Genomic DNA, 22,588 nt, shown 5'->3' on the forward strand with positions numbered 1-22,588 from the left:
TTGGAGACGAGACTTCCTCCAGATGAGTCAGAATGATGAAGGTAGAAAGGAGAGAGTTGATCTTCAATGTTTGATCTAGGTCGTGGAACTCCGGTGACTCAGGTATCACGATTCTCCGTCGATGAAGAATCCATCTCCGTCATAGTTGCATATTTGAAAGGTTCTCAGAAGATGCGCATACACTGCTCTGATACCATATTGACTTCCAGATCTGAGAACGGTAAACTTGAGAAGAAGAAAGAAAAGAGAAGAAGAAACAGAGAGCTTCTTGGACGAAGAATTTCAGGAAAAGAAAAGACCGAATGAATATTGAATTAATTCTGAAAAGAAAGTACAAAAAGGTTTAAATACAACAGTAATTAAACCGTTATAGCTTACATGACCGTGACCCATATGACACGTCATCAAAGCGAAAAGAAAAAGAAAGAACAACGACAAGTCGTTTACATACTTCATTAAACCAAATAAAAACGACAACCAACCAAGCCCAGCTATTAACTCTAAAATATAAAAATATTTTTTCTAACCAATCACATATCTATTCCAACGGTAGCTGTTGTAATTTGTTGCTATATTTGAAAGAAAATATAGTATTATATGAAATTTTCTGCTTGGAAGTAATATATGATATTGGCTACAATACGAATTATATATATATATATACATATACGAGATTTGAGTATCTAGTCAAGGTCAAATAGTCTAAGTCTTATAAAATTATAGCTAAACTATTAAACTATTTAGAAAAATAATCCAAATCTATAACTAACACTATAGCATTCCAATTATAAACTTCTATAAAAATATCCTAATTCATTAGAACTCATTTTCAAAATTAGAAATGTCCAAATCGATTTTCACGTTTAGGGGTGGCAATTTGACCCGTTACCCGCGTTCCGGCCCGTTACTCGATTTATTCGGGTCGGGTAATACCCGTTCTTTTTGGGTAAACGGGTAATACCCGTTAAGGTTTTAACGGGTCCAGGTAACGGAATAGCCATCCCGTACCCGGTTACCCGGGACCCGATCCGTTAACTTTTAAATATTTAAAAATATAACAAATCATTTGTTTACCTAATTAGATGATATATTTTAAACATTATTTATATGCATAAGAATAATAAAAAGTTGGTTCTTTCATATAGACTGCAAACAATTTTTTTTTTTTTAGGAAATAACTTATTCCAGTGTGATAGCGTTGCAATGAAGATGACCAAATTTACAATGAACATGATCCAATATGCAATGAAGACTTCTTTTGTATTTTTTTATTTATTTATTTTGAATTTTAATGTCCTTTATATTATATTTAATATTTTTTACCTAAATTTTATTATTTTTAAACTTTATATTGTCGAGAGATTTTTAATTTATAAACGGGTAAACGGGTCTACCCGACCCGTTACCATTTTTTTAAACCGGGTAAATGGGTAACGGATCTAATATTTTTAACCCGTTTACCCGGCGGGTATCCCCGTTACCCGGCCCCTCTCAAAATCCGGGTAAACGGGTCCGGGTAACGGGTAAAAATTTATAACGGGTACGGGTAACGGAATAGGTGTACCCGGCCTTACCTGAAGCCGTTGCCATCCCTATTCACGTTTACAAACCCCAATTTTCATGATTAAAGGCGGCAATTTTTCTCCGCGCGAAATCTCTGGCGAACTTCAAGACATTCTTATCCCTCTCGATCGTCAACCTCAACCCTAGCTCCATCAGTGCCAAAATAGCCTTTGCCATCGCTTCGGATTCCTCCTTGATCGACTTCATCGGAGAATCCTCGCGGTGGAGTTCGCGGACATAAACAGCAACCACGTCGGACTCGACCTGAACACGGTGGTTTCGATAGAAGTCGGCGATTTGGAGACGATCGAGATCGATCTGAAGAGCTGCGATTTGGTCAACGCTTGGATTGACTACAACGGAGCGAATCGGATCATAAAAGTAATTGCCTCTTACTCCAATCTGATGCCGAAAGATCCGATCCTCTTTGCGCTGTTGGACCTGAGCCCTTACGTGTCTGAAGTCGCGTTTTCGCTTCAAGCATATAGCGAGTTTGATGATCCGAAACTCCTCTCGGCCGTCGTCCTCGTCATCGTCGGACCGGAAGATCCGAGTTCTCATCCAAAAATTAAATCGTTGAGATTGGCTGGATCGGAAGGTTCGCGGTGGCTCAAGAGACATCAAACCATCAACGATTTCGCTTCGAATCATCCGAGGCGGAGATGATGAGTTTCTACGTATTAAATGTGATAGTTAATTAGATTAACTATCATTGTTAATCCAATTAACTGTGATGATCCTCCCCCGGAAACAATCTTGAACAACGACGAGTCTCAGCGGTCTGGCCGATCCAACCGTTAGAAGGTCACAATTCTAGTTTTGCGTATTGTGATAGTTAATCTTATTAATCGAAGGTTAATCCGATTAACTGTGACGATCTTCCTCTTGAAATGATCTCGAACAATTGCGAGTCCCATCAGTTGCGCCGATCTGACCATTCGAAGATCGCGAGTCCAGTTATAAGTATTAAATGTTATAGTTAGTCCGATTAAATGTGATAGGTAATTCGATTAACTGTGACATTTAATCAGATTAACTCGGTGTGGGTTAGTCTGATCGCTGCTCGGTCACGACGAGGATCATGAATTTGGGCTTCTAGGCGGCGAAGAAGGACTCGACTTCACTCTTGCGAGTCAGGTCGAGCTTGACGTAGGTTCGGAGTAAGAGGTTCGTGATGCCTAGGCTTGAGCTTCCGTACAATGGCGGAACCTAAAAGATCGCGGTGTCTGGCGACGAAGACCTTCGATGATCTGTCAGCGAGGAATGACTGAGAATTTGAGTCTGTGGTACAAAAGTTGTTTGGGAGAGGTATAGAAGAAATATAATATTGTTAGTTTGTGAATTGGCTACCCAATTAAACTCATAGTTGAGCAAAGCTTCTTTAAAAGATGGGTCTAATTTGGGCTAGATGATCTTTTCATTGATTGAGCTCGCCAATTCTTGTCCGAGCACGATTCCTTTGTACTCGCATCGAATCGTAATAAAAGTTTTGCTATCTTATTCGTCTATTTTCATTATTTCAGCTTGATTTCAATTCACTTACGATGAATTCTTGTGATCCACATATTATAAATACATAACTATATCCTAATTATATTCTGTAGTTCTTTGATTGTTGAGGGATCGAATCAGACATCAATATTAACCCAGTTCGGTGCAGTGTCACCTACTCTGTAGGGCAGTCTGTCATGTGAAATGGAAATTCACTATATCAATAAGTAGTCAATATTACAACAATGAACTTATATGAACGATCCTCGTCTCAATGTCCTTTTCCTATTACTACTCGTGAGTTTCAACTCAGGCTTCCCCTGAATATGAGCTCCCCTCACTTCCACGCTCAAACGCTCCCCTATTGTTTGGTAATATTCAAATATCAATGCTCGTGAGTCTTCAATCACGAGTACAAAGAACCCACACTGTCCTCTAACACTTAAGAGATTTGGAAAAGTGTTTCGAGAATCACACCGCACACATCACACAAATAGTTTTTCAGTCCGCCAATCGTGCACGTCTAAGAACCCTAAAAAATATGATGGATGCCTCAAGACTACTAAAGGTGAAGCCCTTGGCTAGTCAACACATCTTTAAGTCGATGTAGAGTTTCTCTACCCATACACGCGAAGAGAACCAAAGAAAAAAGTCATCCGCGAATCATTCTGACATAACAAGAAAATTGCTATAAATACAGTTCTGCCCACGGGATCAAGATGTCTCAACATATCATGGAACATGTTATCAGACATTTAACCAATCAAACTTGCAATAAAAAAATAAGCCAACAACACACATAACAAGACACACACACACACACACACACACACACACACACACACACACACACACACACACACACACACACACACACACACACACACACACACACACACACACACACACACACACACACACACACACACACACACACACACACACACACACACACACACACACACACACACACACACACACACACACACACACACACACACACACACACACACACACACACACACACACACACACACACACACACACACACACACACACACACACACACACACACACACACACACACACACACACACACACACACACACACACACACACACACACACACACATATATATATATCATAATGAACTAATGACAAGCTATTGTTATTTATAAATTTTAGCTCTCTTTATATATATTCAAGGTTAACATGTTATTAGTGAAGCAAACTTAATAGTTAAATGAGATAAGCATATCTAAAATGTAAACAAAAAACAATTGAGAATTGGAAAAGAATAAATTAGATTTATAATTCTTTAGTACTAGATAAAATTTTAAGATTAGTTTTTGTTTTACATAAAAAGAAAGAACCCTATAGCATCCATGTTTATCGCCATCATTAGAACTTGGCTTTTTGACTGATTAAAATTGATCGATTAATTTATATTTTATCCGATTAAAATTAATCGATCTTACATTTAATTGTATTTTTGGTTAAAATTAACCAAGCGAATAATTTTAACTGGTTGATTGATTAACCGTCTCTAAAAACTACGGTTAATCATTAGTATCTTTAATGATTTTAACAGTTAATGGTTTATTGTTAAACGTTCAAGATGATAAATTTAACCAGTTAACCAAAATTTGCTCGTCTTTAGCTATTACTAATAACTATGACAAATCTTCTTCTTTGCTTGTAATTTTTTTTTTCATAACACTACGATATATAATGATTTAAAAGGATTTAGTGTTGATTTACCAAAAAGAATTTTTAGCCCAGTGTAGTCTATTTTTTTGTTTATGAATGTTAGAGTGAACGCTAGTCCAGCTCAGCAAGCTAGTGATATGATCTCCACGTCAGCAATCCATGTAAAGCCTAGTGGCTAGTGCAACGGTTTCAGTTAGAGAAGTTAGTTATGAGTCAGTAGAGCAATGTATCTATATATGTATAGTGTGAATGATTCATTTCAGTTAATGAGAAATCCACAAAGATCAGAGAAGGTTCTCTCTCTGACAATCCAATCTCATCGTTTTCAAATTTCTCTTGTCCATTATCTTGTGATTCTCTTGATGCAGGTTACACAGCTGTATCAAGTACTAACTCAGTACCCACACTTCTTCTATTGCCTTAAATCCAGCCTTAAGACTCACAAATGACCATCATATGATAACTAGAGCCAAAGTAGGTGTCCACAAGCCAAAGCTTCTCACAGTGTTAAAACACCCTCTTGCCTTAGACTTAGGACCTGTTGAACCATTGTCTGTTGGCCAAGCTCTCACTAATGCGAACTGGACTAAGGCTATGAATTCTGAACTACAAGCACTCAGGGATAATGACACCTGGAACCTGGTCCCTTCAAGTGCCTCCCAGCATGTGGTAGGAAACAAATGGGTCTTCAAGCTTAAGTACAATCCGGATGGGTCACTACATCGACACAAAGCTAGGCTTGTAGCCCAAGGCTTTTCTCAAACACCAGATGTTGACTTCTCAGAGACCTTCAGTCCAGTCATCAAGCCTTGCACTGTGCGTGTTGTCCTTACTTTGGCAGCTTATAGAGGATGAGATATCAAGCAGCTAGACGTTAATAATGCTTTCATCAATGGAGTGTTGACTGAAGATGTGTACATGCGACAACCAGCAGGGATTGTTGATCCCAGTAATCCTCATCACATATGCAAACTAAAGAAAGCGTTTTATGGGCTCAAACAGCCACCAATGGCATGGTTTGAGAGACTAAGTGTTTCCCTTCACAAACTTGGATTTATCAATGCCAAGTCAGACACATCTCTATTCATCTACACAAAAGGGCAAGTGTATCTCCTCCTCTTAGTCTATGTAGATGATATACTGCTGACTGGTAATGGTGAGCATGAAATGGAAAAATCCACATGTGGACTGAATGATGAGTTTTCTTTGAAGAAGTTGGGGTCACTGCATTACTTTCTGGGAGTTGAAGCCTTCAGAGACTTAGCTGGGTTTTACTTGTCTCAAGAAAAATATATTGGTGACATTCTAAAGCGTCTCAACATGACTGACACCAAGCCCCACTCAAGCCCAATTGCACCAAACTCCACCCTGTCTAAAACGGAGGGGGAGCCAATGGAGAATCCCTTTCAGTACGTGAGTGTTATTGGTGCACTGCACTATGTCACGATCACAAGACCAGATATAGCCTACATTGTGAACAAGCTGAGTCAATTTCTGCAATGTCCAACTAAAATCCACTGGCAAGCTTGCAAGAGAGTCCTTAGGTATCTCAAGGGGACAATAACACATGGAATCACACTCAAGCCAACAAAACAAGTCAACCTGATCAACTTTGCTGATGCTGATTGGGCTAGCAATCTAGATGATAGACGTTCAACAAGTGCATACTGTATGTTCTTATCTGGATGCATGGTTTCTTGGAGCTCAAAGAAGCAAGGAGTTGTGGCACGTTCAAGTACTGAGGCAGAATACAGAGCCCTGGCACATGTGGCTGCAGAGTTGCTATGGATCAAGTCTGTACTGAAGGAACTTCAAGTCACTTTGCCTCAACCACCTGTTGTTTGGTGTGACAATCTAGGAGCTGCAGCCATGGCTGCAAATCCGGTGTTCCATGCTAGAACCGAGCGTGTAGAGATACATCTTCACTTCATCAGAGATATGGTAATGTAGAAGCAACTAGAAATTAGATATGTCCATACATTGGAGCAGACTGCAAATGTGCTGATTCCTGAAGATGAATGACAAGCTACACGTGGAAGAATCCTCGTTTCACTTGAGGGGGGAGTGTTAGAGCGAACGCTAGTCCAGCTCAGCAAGCTAGTGATAGGATCTCCACGTCAACAATCCATGTGAAGCCTAGTGGCTAGTGTAACGGTTTCAATTAGAGAAGTTAGTTACGAGTCAATAGAGCAATGTCTCTATATATGTATACAGTGAATGATTCATTTCAGTTAATGAGAAATCAACAAAGATCAGAGAAGGTTCTCTCTCTGACAATCCAATCTCATTATTTTCAATTCTCATCTATGAACAATGATTAGTTAGTGGTATACTTGGTTGTCACTAGTGTCAAAATAATTCAATTTTAGATTAAGAGCTTTGCGCATATATACTTGTAAAAATAGAGGCTAGAATTAAAATATTTTGACACAAATATTATTAAATTTATGTCATTTTAATAGAGATATTGATTATTGATGATTATATTAATTTGGATCCAAAATTCTTTAAATTAGTTTAAATTTCTTTTAAATCGTAACTTATAGAGATATTGATGATTAGATTTGGATCCAAAATTCTTCTAACATAATAGTATCAGAGGATTACCTATCAAATCCAGCATTATCGTATAGCATATAATGCATGTTAAGTGTTAAAAGATTTGTTTAATTAGCTCTCGCTAAAGTACTAATGGAACTGACCTAATCCACAGCTTTTCGAAAAGAATCCAGATAACAAAACAGAAACGGAGGAGAACATAATAACCCCATCAAGCCTATAAAAATTAAATAGCTTTAGGGCTAGCTAACTTATTTTCTGCATATAATCGTATCAATATATCTGACAAGCTTATAATTACTTCATATAACATGCTCACCTTTTGAATAGCACATTTACCCTTCAAAGCATGGGACGTATTTATAAAATTAGTTTCGAGACAGCATATTGTTTCCTGTCAAAGGCGTGATAATGATAGCAAGAAAAAATAGCTTATTCAGAATAAGGCTCACCATATTATATATATATATATATATATATATATATATATATATATATATATATATATTATGCGTATTATATGTGCCCACCACATGTGCGAACTTTCAGATGATGTGAAGTACGTCCGTGAAGATATTCATTGGTGGCAGAAGGCTCTTCATTTGACATATTGAAGCCGGCAAAAATACTACATTAAAAGTTAAATTAAATAAAACACTATATAAGTTTCTGTCCTTTATACTAATCATGATTAGTGCTCCCCATTAACCTCATTTTGTTAATAAACTAACAACATAAATTCTAGATTCAGGACTGATGGAAGTCGCAAAGAAAGAACCATATTTTGGTATAGTATATATATATACACATATATATATATATATATATATAAATATAAAATTATATGAGAGAGAGAGAGAGAGATATTTAGTACCCTACATGTGGGCATGGTTTGGAGACAAAGCAAAGTTTCTAAGAGCGTGCAAACACTTCACATGGGAATACACGACATGGTTCTTTTATAATATAAATCCTTTCTTTCTTTCACAGCTCAAGGAACCAAATCCATGACATGATATCATCTCCAATATATATGCATAGATGATCAAATTCCACTTATACCCTATTAGCCTTAACATTATTTTTACCTTTTGAATCATTGTGTATTTGGGTTGGCATTAATTAGTACCTTAAAAGTTCTCTACACATGGGTGTGTTTTTGTTAAATATAAAAAATAAAAAAATTAAATGAAGTTGTCTCAGCATCTTCGAACTAGCTAGATAGTAGAGTTTGGAGGATGTGTTGTCCCACAATATGAGAGTGATGACTTAATGTTGGTTTCTACTTTTGCCTCTAGAGATAAAATACTTAAATATTGCAAGTGTATATAGCAATATATTAGAATGAATCATTAGCACAAAACCTTTGTATACACTGATTAATTCAACAATTTTCTCGACCTTTTCAATCAAGTTGCTCCAACTTATTTTATATTATTGCAGTCCAAAATCTTAACCACCGCACATTCATACTCGACATTAATTTGAGCTAGTGCAACTAACTATATGAGTTTGTATGTTTATACTTGTAGTTGTAAACCTAGTTGAGTATTATTCAATATTGATCACATTCTCAATTATATCGTGAATTTCTGATATTATATATAATTCCCATATATACCGTTCATATTTAGAGTCTCCAATATTATTTAGCCAGGCACATTAATATTTTCATGGGGATTATCACGTAATTTTTATGATTAAAATACGACTGCTCATATAAAGATATGCGCAATATATACATATCTGTTACATCAATAACTTTTTCTCCTCTACACTTTTCATAATAATAAATAAAAGAAAACAAATCAGAGCATCATCATCCTTCATCATCACAATTCACCATAACACACAGAGAGAACAAAACACCATAGACATGGTTATGAATTGTTTGACGCATCAGACGGCCATGAATTTCTGGTATACACACACATACATAGGAATGTTCCTACGGTTCTGAGATGTTGGTAAAAAAATGATTATACTATTATTAAGAGAGAGAGAGAGAGAGAGAGAGAGAGAGAGAGAGAGAGCACGTGGTGGCTGATTCCATAATCTTAAAATAAAAACTAGTAGTGGCGACTTTCCTGTAATACCGTTGAGTCCTAACCTCTTTTTTTTTCTAATATTTATCTCTCTCTCCCTTCTCTTCTCTTCTCTTTTCTCTCTCTCTCTTACACAGGCTGTACATTAGCTGTCCAATCCTCTTCCCATGTGACCCCACTGCACAAAACCCATAGATATCATATAGATATCGCTTCTCTCGTCTCTCTTCTCTCTTTTTCTTTCAATATCATTTTTTTTGTTCATTATCATTGCATTACATTACTACCATATGTAAATGTTGTTAATATTATATCAACCCATCGGGATCTGTGTGTGTCTTCCTCAATTCTTTTAATCCATCTCTTCTCTCTCTCTCTCTCTCTCCTATCGATCTCATTGTTCCCATTTTCTCGCTCCTCTTCAAATCAATATAAGCCATTCCAAATCCCCTTCCTCACAAGTTCGCAAATCTCTCTCTCCTTCTCTCACATTGTCCCAAAAATGGCTCAATTACCGCCCAAAATTCCAAACATGGCGCCAAATTGGCCTGACCTAATCTCTCACCACCACACAAACCACCACCACCACCAGAAGCTTCCATCGCTCTCCAATTTCCCGCCAAACAGCAACTCCGGCGCCGGAAACAACCCGTCCTGGGTGGACGAGTTCCTCGACTTCTCCGCCTCGCGCCGCGGCTCCCACCGCCGCTCCGTCAGCGACTCCGTCACCTTCCTCGAGTCTCCGATGCTCGACGAGTGCCGCGGCGCCGCCGCCGCGGCGCCCGCTCCGGCGCCTCCGGGGTCCGCCGCCGCGGCGATGGAGTTCGACCGGTTCGACGACGAGCAGTTCATGTCGATGTTCAGCGACGAGGTCTCCGCCGGCGCTGCCGGAGGCTGCGGCGGCGGCGCGGCTGGGTCGCCGTGCACTTCGTCGCCGTCGGATCACAATAGCATCAACGAAGAGAAGGAGGGAGGAATGCAGGTCGATCACGGCCACCAGCACCGGAGCGTCAAGAACGAGTCCGACGAGGTCGATAGCCAGTGCGAATTCTCCGACGGAAACGCCGCCGGACAGGGAAATTCCAACGCCAACGGTGATCGGATCACTGATCCCAAGAGAGTCAAGAGGTGCGTCATTGTAATTTCTTAAGCTCTATTGAGACAATTGACAATCGGTTTGAGATGAAAATTTGGTAATATTCGATCCAATTTTCTTATATTTTAATTAATATTATAATTTTTTTTTTTGTTATTAATAGAATATTGGCGAATCGGCAATCAGCACAAAGATCACGGGTTAGGAAACTACAGTACATTTCCGAGCTTGAACGCAGTGTTACGTCCTTGCAAGTACGTTTTAACTGTATGAGTTTTTTAAAATGTGTAAATTCGTATATGTTTAATAAAATTGTCATGTGATTATTCATTTTTTTTTTTTTTTGCAATTTTGGAAAAAGGCTGAAGTTTCGGTGTTATCGCCAAGAGTTGCGTTTTTGGATCATCAACGATTGCTTCTAAACGTGGACAATAGTGCTCTAAAGCAAAGAATCGCTGCTTTGGCTCAGGATAAGATCTTCAAAGATGGTTAGTTCTTAACTCTTGTTGTTTGATTAATTACTCTTCATTACGAAATTGATATATATATATATTATACTGCAAGTGGTACTTTGATAATCGTAAAATGGAGTTTGTTAATTTTTCATTAGTATTTTGGAATGCGTGACGACCAGATACATGAACTACGTTAATAATAGTATAAATAAACGCGTACTAATTATTTTTTCTTTCATAATATCCATATATTTATTATCTATTAATAAAATGTTTTTATTTAGATAAGAGCATATACATAGGCACGTCTCTAAACCACCAGTAGCACGATTAAATAATTAGTTTATTTAAATAGTATTTATATATATGAATTATTTATGAACTTATTAATCCTTAATTTTTTTTGCGAGTTTTAAGGTAGTGACCTAAATATCTAATCATTGGATAAATAGCATTAGTGCACATATATGAGAATGTTTTGATGGCTTAAGAGAAAAAATTACGACCAAACAATATGGAGCTACCCTTTAAAATCCAATAAATATAAGGTCCACATATACTATTTCAATGGTCTCCTTGATGTTCATGATGCCACTAACTTTTTTTTTGCGTACGAAAACTTAATTTGTCTTTGATCTACCAACATTCAATGCGCTGAGTCCTTATAAAGCCAATCACATGGTAATTTAATAGGAGAGAGATCATAAAAAGAAGAACGAGCTAGCATATCATGTGAGACCTTTTTACAGACTATAGCTACTTGTATATGTGCATGGGATTTTCTGATAATGGATCAGAAAATAACGCTCGAGTCTTAAACGATTTATTCCATATTACTATTACTTTCTTGGGAGAGATTATGTACCATTAAAAACCTCTTAGTGGACCAAAATAAATTTCCATAATTGGGTAGGAAAAAAAACTGTTGTATCTGTGTTAGGTAGGTGTATCTTATTAATTGGTCTTATGAGTTTGTACGTACATGATATTTTGTGCAATTTTTTTTTTTTTTTTTTTTTTTTTTTTTTTTTTTTTTTTTTATTCCAAGGCAAGAGGAAATTAAAATGATGAGGTATAAATGAATATAGTTGTCATGCAATAACATGTATGCCCATATGCGTGTGTTTTAGTCTCTGTGACGTTTTTCTCTGCATGTGCACTTATTAATATATGTGGGTGCTCGCGAATTATGATGGCACCTATACATATACATATATATTTGGATTTCACTCAACCATATTTTTTTCCCTCAATTTTATTTTATTTTTTGGCAACAAATATTGCAGCTCATCAAGAAGCATTGAAGAGGGAAATAGAGAGGCTGAGGCAAGTGTATCACAACCAGAATGTGAAGAAGATGGAAAACGCTTCGCAATTACCATCGCCAAACGGTGAATCCAAATCTCCCATCAATGTTGATCAAAAGGACCAACAGCTTCTCAATGTCTCTTCTTAACCAACCCAAAAAAAAAAACCGTTAAATAGCCACTCCATGGTCAAAAAGTTGCTTATTTAAAACTTAAGACACTTTTCTTGGGGTGGTACTTTGTTCAGTCGCTATATATCCCAAACGGGTATATAAAAAAAAATCATCATTTTCGATGATTCTCAGTCATTAATTAGTAAAGTTTAAGTACCAGTAAGAGCAAAAAAAAAAAAAAAAAAGATGTTGGGGTTCAGAAAGAAGCTAGCTAGCCAGCCATAAGCCAGTTTGCCTGATCTTTTGTGGATGAGAGAGTCTTGAATGAAAGCAGCTAATCAGACACCAATGAAAAAAAAGGAAAAAAAAAAAGAAAAGAAAAAGAAAGAGACACAAATATTATTGTTTGGGGTTTTGGGTTTGAGAGAGAAAGTTAATATTGGGTGCTCTCTCTCTCTCTCTCTCTCTGGTGTTGACCTGTGCTCTCACGTGATGTGTTTAGTGTCTTTTGTTATTGACAAGGGACCACTTTGAGATTGCATGATTGGGTTGCAGGAGAGAACATGTGCAAACCTGTGGTGTTCGAAAAAAAAAAGAAAAGAAAAAGAAAAGAGATTGTATTTGTTAGCTTGTTAATTAGCTAGATCAGCTGTAACTGATTGGGAGGTAAATCGATGGGTGGTTTCTGTGGTGATGATTATTCTTTTAGTATTTTCATGAACATTGATTCTTTTTGTATTTTATGTAACTTTTTTTTTTCGTTTTCTATTTCTATTTGTATCTGAATTTGTATTTTTTATTTTTTATTTTTATTATAGTATAAAGGTTGGTTTATGGGCAAAAGAATCGTGGGTTTGTGTTGGGATGAAGGATAGGGAAGCGCTTTGTCAGCGAGAGGTCTTATTGGTAGTTTGATTAATTTGATACATGTTGTTGTACCTTTTCCAGTGTATTTCTTGATTGTAGTGACTCTTATTTGTTTGTCATTAATTTATAAAAATGGAGAAGAAAAAGTGTACATATACATCGATTGAAATTTTTTAATTTTTAATTTTTTTAAAATATCGATTGAATAGTTTTGTTTCTATGATTATCTTAATATTTTCATTTGGTAATGTGAGTCGTGGCTCAAGCTTTAAAAGGTGGCCCCACATCTTTTGCCATTTTTTTTCTTCATATTAATACCGTTGAAAACAAAAGAAAAATAGAGGGAGAGAAAGAGCAGGCGGGGGAGAAAGAAAGATGAGAAAAACAAGAATACGTAGAGGAAAATGTATGGAATATTTGTAAGTTTTGCAATATCGTTTTTTGTTAATTGAATCACTCTTCAAATATTATTTGATATAAGACATTGTTTAGTCAGGACCTAAATAAAATCATTGTATCGATCTTTTTATTTTTGTTGATTATTTGTCTAGAATTTGGAGCCACATAAGCTATATATTATTTCTCTCAGTGTGTTTTCCGTAATTTGCATGTATCCAAACTCCAAATGGTTTCAAAAGTTGGTATCAGAGCTAAAAAATTTTGTGTTTTTTTATTTTGTGTGCATGTGTGACTTCTATGGGTGGTCTTTTAAAATGCCCTATATGTGACCCTAATAATTGATTGGTTGATTCGCCGTACTAGGGTGCTGGACATTTAGTCCATTGATGGGCTTAACCGTCCTACCATACCATATGATGATCTCGAATTTTGGAAATTATCTGGGTTATTCTTCTGATAACATATAATTTCTTGTTATTATTTAGAGAATACCTTGTTTCTTGCGTGCATTTTTTAGTACACCCTTATTTTTCGTCTTTGTTTTCGCCTAAGAAAATGAGTTTCTTTTAATACTCGCTGATGACATCAGTAGGAAAGATAATTTTCTCAAAAACGAACCAGAGTTTAGGTTTATTTAGCAGGTATTTAGCTTGTAATTATTCCGGAAAATGATTTCGAATAGGAGGTATTTAGGTAATTATGTGTCTATTTTGCGGTAGATACGTACTTTATAATTTCCGTCCCGAATTAGTGGAAATTACCTCCGCTTTTTTTTCATACTTAATCTCTCAAATATCTATTTTTTTTATTCCATTTATATGTATAACCAATTCAAACTATGACTTTTACAAAATAGTCATAGTTTCATTAGGTATAGCAAAATAGTCAATTAAGAGTACTATGACTTTTAATCCTGTCTCGATTAATTTTAATCAAACCTTCATAAAGCTTACATTCCGTCTTCATAATTCATTGTGATTAAATTTAATCCAGCCTAGAATAATCTTATTTAGGCTAGTTTGCTTATAGTTGTCAAACTATGGTTATTTTGCAAAAGCTTAAGTTCTATTGGGCTATATAGCCGTTTGACCATTTTTTTTTCCATATTTACAATTTTATTATTTGATATTTTTAAAGTTAAAAGTTCCATTTAATATAATTTTCCTTGTTCAGATGTTTATTTAAAATAAAGGTAAAATCTCTGAAAAAATAGAGGTTTTGAAAATGTGACTTATTCTAAGAATTTTCATATTAAAATGAGGTATTTGTAGACTTTTGTCCTTGAAGTTTGTTTTAAGACTACATTTTATCTAAAAAGTAACCTTTGATGAGAGTTAAGACTACCATATTTAATCTAGATTAGACTACGGTATTCATCCGTAGTCAATCAACATTTTTCTTGTAGACATCCTATCTTATCATAGCTTTTTATCATTGTTTTTTCTAGATCAATACTACTATTTGTTTTCAGCACACTATATATCATTACTATTTTTTGTTATTATTATCTATGAACACACGCTGTCTTAGTTTTATTCATGCTTGTTATTATTAAGGAAATGATGTGTAATCTATAATAAACTTAGCCCTCAAATTTTAATGAAATATATGAAAGCAAATAAAAGACAGCCAAATTTACCAAAAACAAAAAGACTATATATATATATATATATATATATATATATATATATATATATATATATATATATATATATATATATATATATATATATATATAACAGTGTGATATTTTACACCTAGATATTTTACATATTAAATTTCCCTACAGGCTGACACTACTGCTTATCAATAATGATCATATCACCTTGAATATCTCAAATCATTCAGGTGGTGAAGGCTCACAATTGATATGAATCACGTCATGATCCTGCTGATCAAAACTCAGTTTCCGGTCATGATCAGATCCGTGATGACAATGATTCTGCAGATTATGATCCGCAGCTTGATTATTATTATCTACGTGAGACGATTCACTCACCAGAGTTCCATCATTATTACAATCACTATCATCTCTTCCTTGCTTTCTCCATTTAATATGCTTTAGTAACGCAAAGCTTGTCGCGGCTCCGGTGACAGCGAAAAGAACATAAAAGCTATCCAACCCTATCTTCTTGATCTTGCCATCTGTCGTAGACACCGAGCTGCAATTATACGAGGAGTACATTGTCCTTTCCAGCTCTAGCAGAGTTCCTTTTTCTGTCGCCGTTAATATGGCTTGCGAAATGTCTGGAAGATAAGGCGAGTTCTTGGTAAACGCCTGGAATGTATAAAAATTGTACACAGAACCAATATAAGTTTAAACGAGTAGTAGGGAAAGATTCTTCCATATGATGAATAATACGTCTAATTTCTCTTGGGCACTTAAAACTCCCAAAAATATTACCTATATATATATATATTGTTTTACGTATGAATTAAAATAATATAAAATAGAGATTTGAATTTATTGATTGCTAAAATAGTCAAAGTCGTTATATATATATACAGGCACGAAGCCAGCTTGAACTCAGGGGGGCTATAGCCCCCCCTCAATTTTTTTTTTTGCACTTTTTACCCATTTTTTATTTTATTTTTACAATTTTTTACCCTTAAAATTTATAAATTAGCCCCCCCTGAATTTTTTTTACAAATTAGCCCCCTCTAAGTTGAAATCCTGGCTTCGTCCCTGTATATATATATATATATATATATTAGCAAAATAGCTAAAGTTAGATAGTCTAATTCTTTTTTACACTCTTGTAAATAATCTCGGAAAAAAAAATGATATAGTCAAAACTTTATTGATATTTTTTTAGTTATGACAATTTTGCTAATTTTAGATGAACTTTGATTATTTTGTAAATAAAATTCCCTTTTATTTATTGCTATTCAATTAATTCTTTCTTAATTTTTTGTAAAGAATTTTCATACTAGGTCCCTGCTTAATTCTTTGTGAGATAGGGATTTCTTTGACAACGAAACAAAATATCGAAGATATAGCAATAGTTTTTCAATGATCATCATAAGTCTAAAGTGATAAGAGTCGACTTACAAATCCAAAACCTCCAACGTTGAAGGGTTGACCAGACAAGACGAAGTTCTTGCAGTGCTTTGCTGTAAAGAGTTTAACGTAAGGGACTTCCAAGAAAGCAGCCATGATCCTTCCGGTCTCAAGGGCATCGGGATATTCGTCCCCGGAATGTATCTTCACAATGTTTTCGGGCTTAAACCCTAGGGCTTCCTCAAGGTATTTTACAACAAAGGAGTTCGCGTCGCACCCGACTTTCGCGCCCGTTCTCTTTAGGGTTTGGATGTCGATCATGGTCGGAGGACGGTTGTGATCCGTGAGTAGGGTTGTTAAACTGGCTGTGTAAGTTTGTATCAGAACCACGCACACGAATAACCATATCACGAAGGCCAATCGCGTCGAATTTCTTTTTAACATCGGGCCTGTAAATCAGAACACACACATAATTAATCTTCTTATTATGTTTCCACTTTCAAAACATGAAAAATTATAAATTACCCATCTTTTCTTTCATTTTCTCATTTTTTTAATTGCATCTTTAGCTTCATTATTCAAACATATTGTTGAGAAAACGTTGTTCTTTAATCCCACATTGAGAATAAAATAGGAACTAATAGGTTTATGACAATGCGCTGTTACTCATCCCCATTATACCGTTCATTTCATAATATTGAATATTATATCATAACCCAACAAGCATTAACTACTAATTTTATTACAAAAAATTATCTAAATAATCAACTAAAACGTTTGGGATTGCTATATTGCCAACGTTTCGTAAATTATAGGTAAATAGCCATAAAGATGATGTTACCTAATAAATGGAAATTACTATTTACCTAAGATTTATTTTGTAAATATATGAAAGTGATTGTTTACATTTATTTAGCAATGTGAAATTTTAAATGTGATTATTTACCTATTGGACCAATTTTATTATCAGTTGATTATGAGATGTAAATCATAGTACTTATAAATAATAGTTATTAGTTGAATATATAGGCTTTGGATTTACAGTTTCTGATACTAAATTATTAAAATGTAAATGTTGATTATAAAAATATCATGTTCCATAAAAATGTAAGCTTACCTTGCAGTGAGAAGAGTGTGTTAAAGGCGGAGGCCAAGAGAAAGCCTATTTGGTTCCATATAGAGCCTTCATTGAACTCTATGTTTTGTTGTTGCTCAACCCAATATATGGCTAGTCCGTTGTAAATATTGATGAAGAATGTTGCCAGCCATAGATCTCCTTTGAATGGTGCTAGGAATAGCAACGCTTCCTGCAGTTTCAGAGGTTTATAGTAAATTACCATTTGAACCCCAGATTCTGCGTATGGTTGCGAGAACTGAACATAGTTGCAACGATTTGCGATGATCGCAGTGTCCGCAACTACTCCATCAAAGTTCTTCATCACAATAGAAATCATAAAAATATACGGGATTAGTGGCCTGCTCGTAAGTAATAAATAAGAACACCTTATAAATAACAAAAAATAAACTACTATATATATCAGTCAAAATTGATCTAAATAGTGGTATCAATTACATACATCCCAAGCCTTAAACGAGAACGAGTTAAGCAATGGCCTAAGACCTTAGATTTTTAGTTGATAAAAAGCTAGAGATATTTGGAATAAAAAACCTGATATTTTTTTTTCTATTAATTTAAATAAGGTCCAAATATTTTTCTCGGCTACAGAAAAAGGCCTCAAATTTTTAGGAGAAAAAAAGCCCGGATTGTTTGGAAGGGAAACTATTATGTGCCCAATTTCTTTATAAAATAATTATATATTTTTAATTCATCATATTTTTTTTCCTATTTTTAATAGACTTAATTTTTTTCATTATTGCCTAAGCCACATAATACCTTTAACCGCCTGATTACATAACTAATACTAGTAAAATAAAATTATATATATTGATTATGCTCATGCAACATATAATCTAATTTGAAACTTGATATTAAGAAAGTAGTCAACGTTTCGTTTATTTTGGTAAATTAGCTATTTAGATCATGAAATGATACCTTGAGGTGGACTTGCTTTATCATGAAATCATACGACGACGCATTAACCATGTGGAAATCGTACGTGAGGTTATACTCCAATAAACCGAGTACCCTTTTGAAAACTTCAATGGAAAATCCTCCAACAATTGGAGTTCCATTAGCACCATATTTCACGTTGACAAACTCGCTAAATGTCGTTCTTGAAGGCACTGCAATCCTCAATCGCCTACCGCTTCCTGCCAATGCCCATCCTCTTGGAATCGTCCAAGGACGACCTGGCCAAACCACTTGTCCGAGAATTCTCATTGACTCGTTATAATTACCAAGTTGTCCGTGCGTTTTCTTAGAGAACCCCGATCCCTCGGTCCAAAACCCTAGGTTGTCATAACTTCTACCGGCCACATTACCGATTCCAAATATACGTGCCGGTGGTAAAAAACTTTGGCTAAAATTGAAATGACCAAAGAACCCGCTATACTTTATTTTCAAGATATTTTCCAATATCTCTTTTCCCGAAAAAGGCTTCGGGATATCTAATTCGAGACACAAAGCAAATGTAGCATCGTATGCCTGCAAAGCCGAAATCCCGGGCTCCAAATTTGGCTCGTGAGGATAGTCCAAGGCGTACCTAGCCATAAATTTCGAACGGAAGTTATTGTATCTTTTCCCGGTTTTTGGAAAGTAGCTCCTGACCCCAACAACACCTTGCATGGCTTCAATATCAGACAATCCCAACGAATCGAAATGATTTGTCAGCGAAGTAGTCGTTATCCAAACCGAATCCTCTTCCATCAGCCCCAACCTCTTTGCGGCTTTAAAGATTTCTATGGCTAGTGTAGGGGAATCGGTGTGAACTATGTACACCCTACATAAGTTATCCTTTAGGGTTTGTAAATGTGATGTCATGTTTTGGTGAGAGAGTCCAAGGTTAGGAGGGATTGGTAGAAGGGTGTTGATCTCGGAACCGACTTCTTGTAGTGCATGGATTAAGTACGGTGTGACACCTGTCACGGCGGACTCGATGTCCTCATAAATAACGTTGGCTCTCTGCCACTGCCAACTCCGGATTATGGCTGCCACGGCTTTCATTTGGGCACGTTGGCTCGGAGCTGCGTTGAGCAGATAGGGTAAGTATTGGAAACCCCAATTGGGGATGTGGTCATTAGCCAATGAAAGGATTGGGACTTGGGACTCATTGGCGATCTTAGCAACAATAAGAGCTTTGTGCCATGATTCTAATCCGAGTAGTATTGCTTTCACGCCGTTGTCTTTGATCATGGAGCTTGCTGAAACACAAGTATTATTATCAATTGATGTTTCTACGAAGGCAAAAAAAAAAAAAAAAAAAAAAAAAAAAAGAAGTTAAATTTTGATGTAACAACATCAGTTTCTTTTTTCATGTAATTAAATATATTTTAATTAGTGACCCCGTCTTTTTTTTTTAATACGGCGAGTATACAGTTTTTCATATCTTAGTAGTATTTTAGAGTGTTAAGTAGGTCTGTGCAAATATTTAAACATATATTCATGTATGTTGAAATTTTCACATTGCTTTCTGTTAGTTTTTATTTTATTTAATTAATTATTAAAATGTCCAGGACCGTGATATTATTCTTTTTATTAGTAAATATTTACTTATAGTCAATGTTCAGTTTCTTTCAATTTCTTTGTCTAGGATATATAACGAGCCAAAAAATTTAAGAAAATTGTAATTAACTAGGTCACATTAAACTTATTGTTTTTATTCTAGCCAACGTTAAAAAAAGTTTAAACAAATAGCCAAAACGATGAATTGGCAATTGAATATGGGTGCATTAGGAAAATAACCAACTTAAACGTTTGCATTGCTAAATAGGCAACGTTTGATAAATCTTAGGTAAATAGTCATTTTCATGTATTTATAGACGTAAATCTTAGATAAATAGTCACCCTCCATATTTTAGGCCACGTCATTATTTACGTCTATTTACCTAAGATTTACTAAACGTTGACTATTTAACACTGTCAAATGTTTCATTTGGTTATATTCCTAATTTTCTGTTGAATAAACATGTTGAAATGCCTGATACACACTTTGACAAATATATTTGCAGTTTTTTTTAATTTTTTTTTTTATTAAAGACACGTTTGTTTTCCTTTATAGTAACGGTTAGTTATTTGTAACCATAAGCAATTATTTGAATTATGATGCTATTTTTCAGCGTTCAGTAACTCTCTCTCTCTCTCTCACGATAAAAAAAAATTGTGTTAATTATTCCAACTTCAAGGGTGTAGAAGCTTCGGTGCCATGATGGACGAACCACGGCGACGAGGGATCGAGATTCAAGAGCACCCGATGTCATGTCGTCGCCGTCGGTGAATGTGATAGACCACTCGAGGGAGTTTTGAACCACATTATAGGCGTGGCTCACGCTCTGAATTTGGCTCGGTGGTGGTGCTTTATCATCGTTTTTTCCGGCAATAATTTATGTTTATTTCTCTGAACTGAGTACTGTTAAATTCCTTACAAATTCAAAAGTCATACTTTTTTGGCAAATTAGTTTTGCTATGACTCAAACCCATCCTTGATTTAGGATGAGAGTGCTTTACCAATTGATGTAATACCTCTTTCTCTCAAGAAAACTGAAAATGATGATATAAATATTAAATTGATATAAGGATCATGAACTAAGGAAAGCGTATAAACAAACATGAGTTAGGTGTCAATATCTAATTGTATGACAGATAACGTTCATATATTGTCATGTATAGGATAGTTGGTGCTAATTCACGAGAATAAAATAGTCTTTATCAAAGCCTATTGTGTGTTATTATTCTAATTGAAAGTTTAATTCACATCCTAGTAATCTATTAATTTGTCATTAATCCTATCCAACTATTGAGAAACATCAAAACCTAACCAATCATTATTTTTTTATTGGATTATTCCAAAAATATGATTAAATTGAAGGTTAATTTTTCTCATTATTTTTCCAAATTGTTTGAATCAGCCCCTTTTTCTAATCCTGATTCTTTTTTGGATATTATTGATGCCTCTATTTCAGTAGATCAAAATTCCATGCTTGATGCCATACCTTCTACGGATTAAATTTTTGAGGCCGTCAAGAAACTGAACGCCGATAGTGCCCCCGGGTGTGATGGCTTCTCGGGCCATTTCTTCATCAACTGTTGGGAGATTATTAAAGAAAGCTTTGTTCTAGCTATCCAAGATTTTTTCAGAGGTGCTACTATCCCGAAGATGATCTCGTCCACTACTCTAGTTTTGATTCCGAAAACGAACCGCCCCACTAGCTTCTCTGATATGCGCCCTATCAGCCTGTGTAATTTTTCGCACAAAGTCATCACTGGAATCCTCAATACCAGGCTCTCCAACATTCTGCCCCAAATTATTGGCTTGGAACAGTCGGGATTTATCAAAGGGCGAGCCATACAGGACAACATTGCGCTTGCTCATGAACTCATCCAACACATCGATACCAAGATTCAAGGAGGTAATCTGATTACAAAAATTGATATGTCTAAAGCCTATGAGAGGGTGGAGTGGATTTTCCTTATTCGCACGTTGCGTAAACATGGCTTCTCCGAAAAATTCATTGATATGGTCTATCGTTCTCTCAGTAATAATTGGTATTCTACCCAAATCAATGGGATTAAAACTGATTTCTTCAAATCTTCGAGAGGACTGAGACATGGTGACCCTCTTTCTCCGAGCTTGTTTGTTATTGTACAAGGCGCCCTTAGTAGAAGACTTAACCAAGCTGTGGATATTGGGGCAATGAAAAGATATCATGTCCCGAGCGCTAATTATACTGTGAATCATCTAATGTTTGCTGATGATATGCTTTTATTCACTAATGGGGGAAAACGATCACTTAGTTATCTGAAGAAGATACTTGGGGACTATGAAGCTGTCTCTGGCCAACATATGAATGCAGAAAAAAGCTCT

The 22,588-nt window shown here is 35.7% G+C and overlaps 2 protein-coding genes across 2 annotated transcripts; one reads left to right on the forward strand and one right to left on the reverse strand.

Annotated features, from left to right (window-relative positions):
- The first annotated feature begins 9,586 nt into the window (after positions 1–9,586).
- LOC149406929 (basic leucine zipper 34-like) lies at positions 9,587–12,752 on the forward strand. Its single transcript, XM_089610012.1, has 4 exons — positions 9,587–10,497; positions 10,629–10,719; positions 10,827–10,953; positions 12,207–12,752. Exons 1-4 carry the CDS (start codon positions 9,872–9,874, stop codon positions 12,374–12,376), a joined length of 1,014 nt encoding a protein of 337 aa, XP_089466138.1. The 5' UTR covers positions 9,587–9,871; the 3' UTR covers positions 12,377–12,752.
- A 2,694-nt stretch (positions 12,753–15,446) lies between these two features.
- On the reverse strand, positions 15,447–21,796 carry LOC149406930 (glutamate receptor 2.2-like). Its single transcript, XM_089617992.1, has 6 exons — positions 21,717–21,796; positions 21,232–21,264; positions 18,661–19,924; positions 17,725–18,040; positions 16,659–17,056; positions 15,447–15,884 (listed from the first exon to the last, which is right to left on the reverse strand). The coding sequence occupies exons 1-6, from the start codon at positions 21,794–21,796 to the stop codon at positions 15,447–15,449; spliced, it is 2,529 nt and encodes an 842-aa protein (XP_089474118.1).
- Between the last annotated feature and the right edge of the window lie 792 nt (positions 21,797–22,588).

This window comes from Urtica dioica, chromosome 1 (assembly GCF_054948205.1).
Source record: "Urtica dioica subsp. dioica isolate 48M chromosome 1, U.dioica_male_clone48M_v1_H2, whole genome shotgun sequence".
NCBI classification, from domain to species: domain Eukaryota; kingdom Viridiplantae; phylum Streptophyta; class Magnoliopsida; order Rosales; family Urticaceae; genus Urtica; species Urtica dioica.

Coding starts and splice junctions, on each gene's coding strand:
- LOC149406929 (XM_089610012.1), top strand. CDS start 9,872: ATGGCTCAATTACCGCCCAAAATTCCAAACATGGCGCCAAATTGGCCT. Junction 10,498..10,628: donor GATCCCAAGAGAGTCAAGAG/GTGCGTCATTGT, acceptor TGTTATTAATAG/AATATTGGCGAATCGGCAAT. Junction 10,720..10,826: donor GCAGTGTTACGTCCTTGCAA/GTACGTTTTAAC, acceptor TTTTGGAAAAAG/GCTGAAGTTTCGGTGTTATC.
- LOC149406930 (XM_089617992.1), bottom strand. CDS start 21,796: ATGGCCCGAGAAGCCATCACACCCGGGGGCACTATCGGCGTTCAGTTT. Junction 19,925..21,231: donor AAGAGGTATTACATCAATTG/GTAAAGCACTCT, acceptor TGTTTCAGCAAG/CTCCATGATCAAAGACAACG. Junction 15,885..16,658: donor ACGTTGGAGGTTTTGGATTT/GTAAGTCGACTC, acceptor TATACATTCCAG/GCGTTTACCAAGAACTCGCC.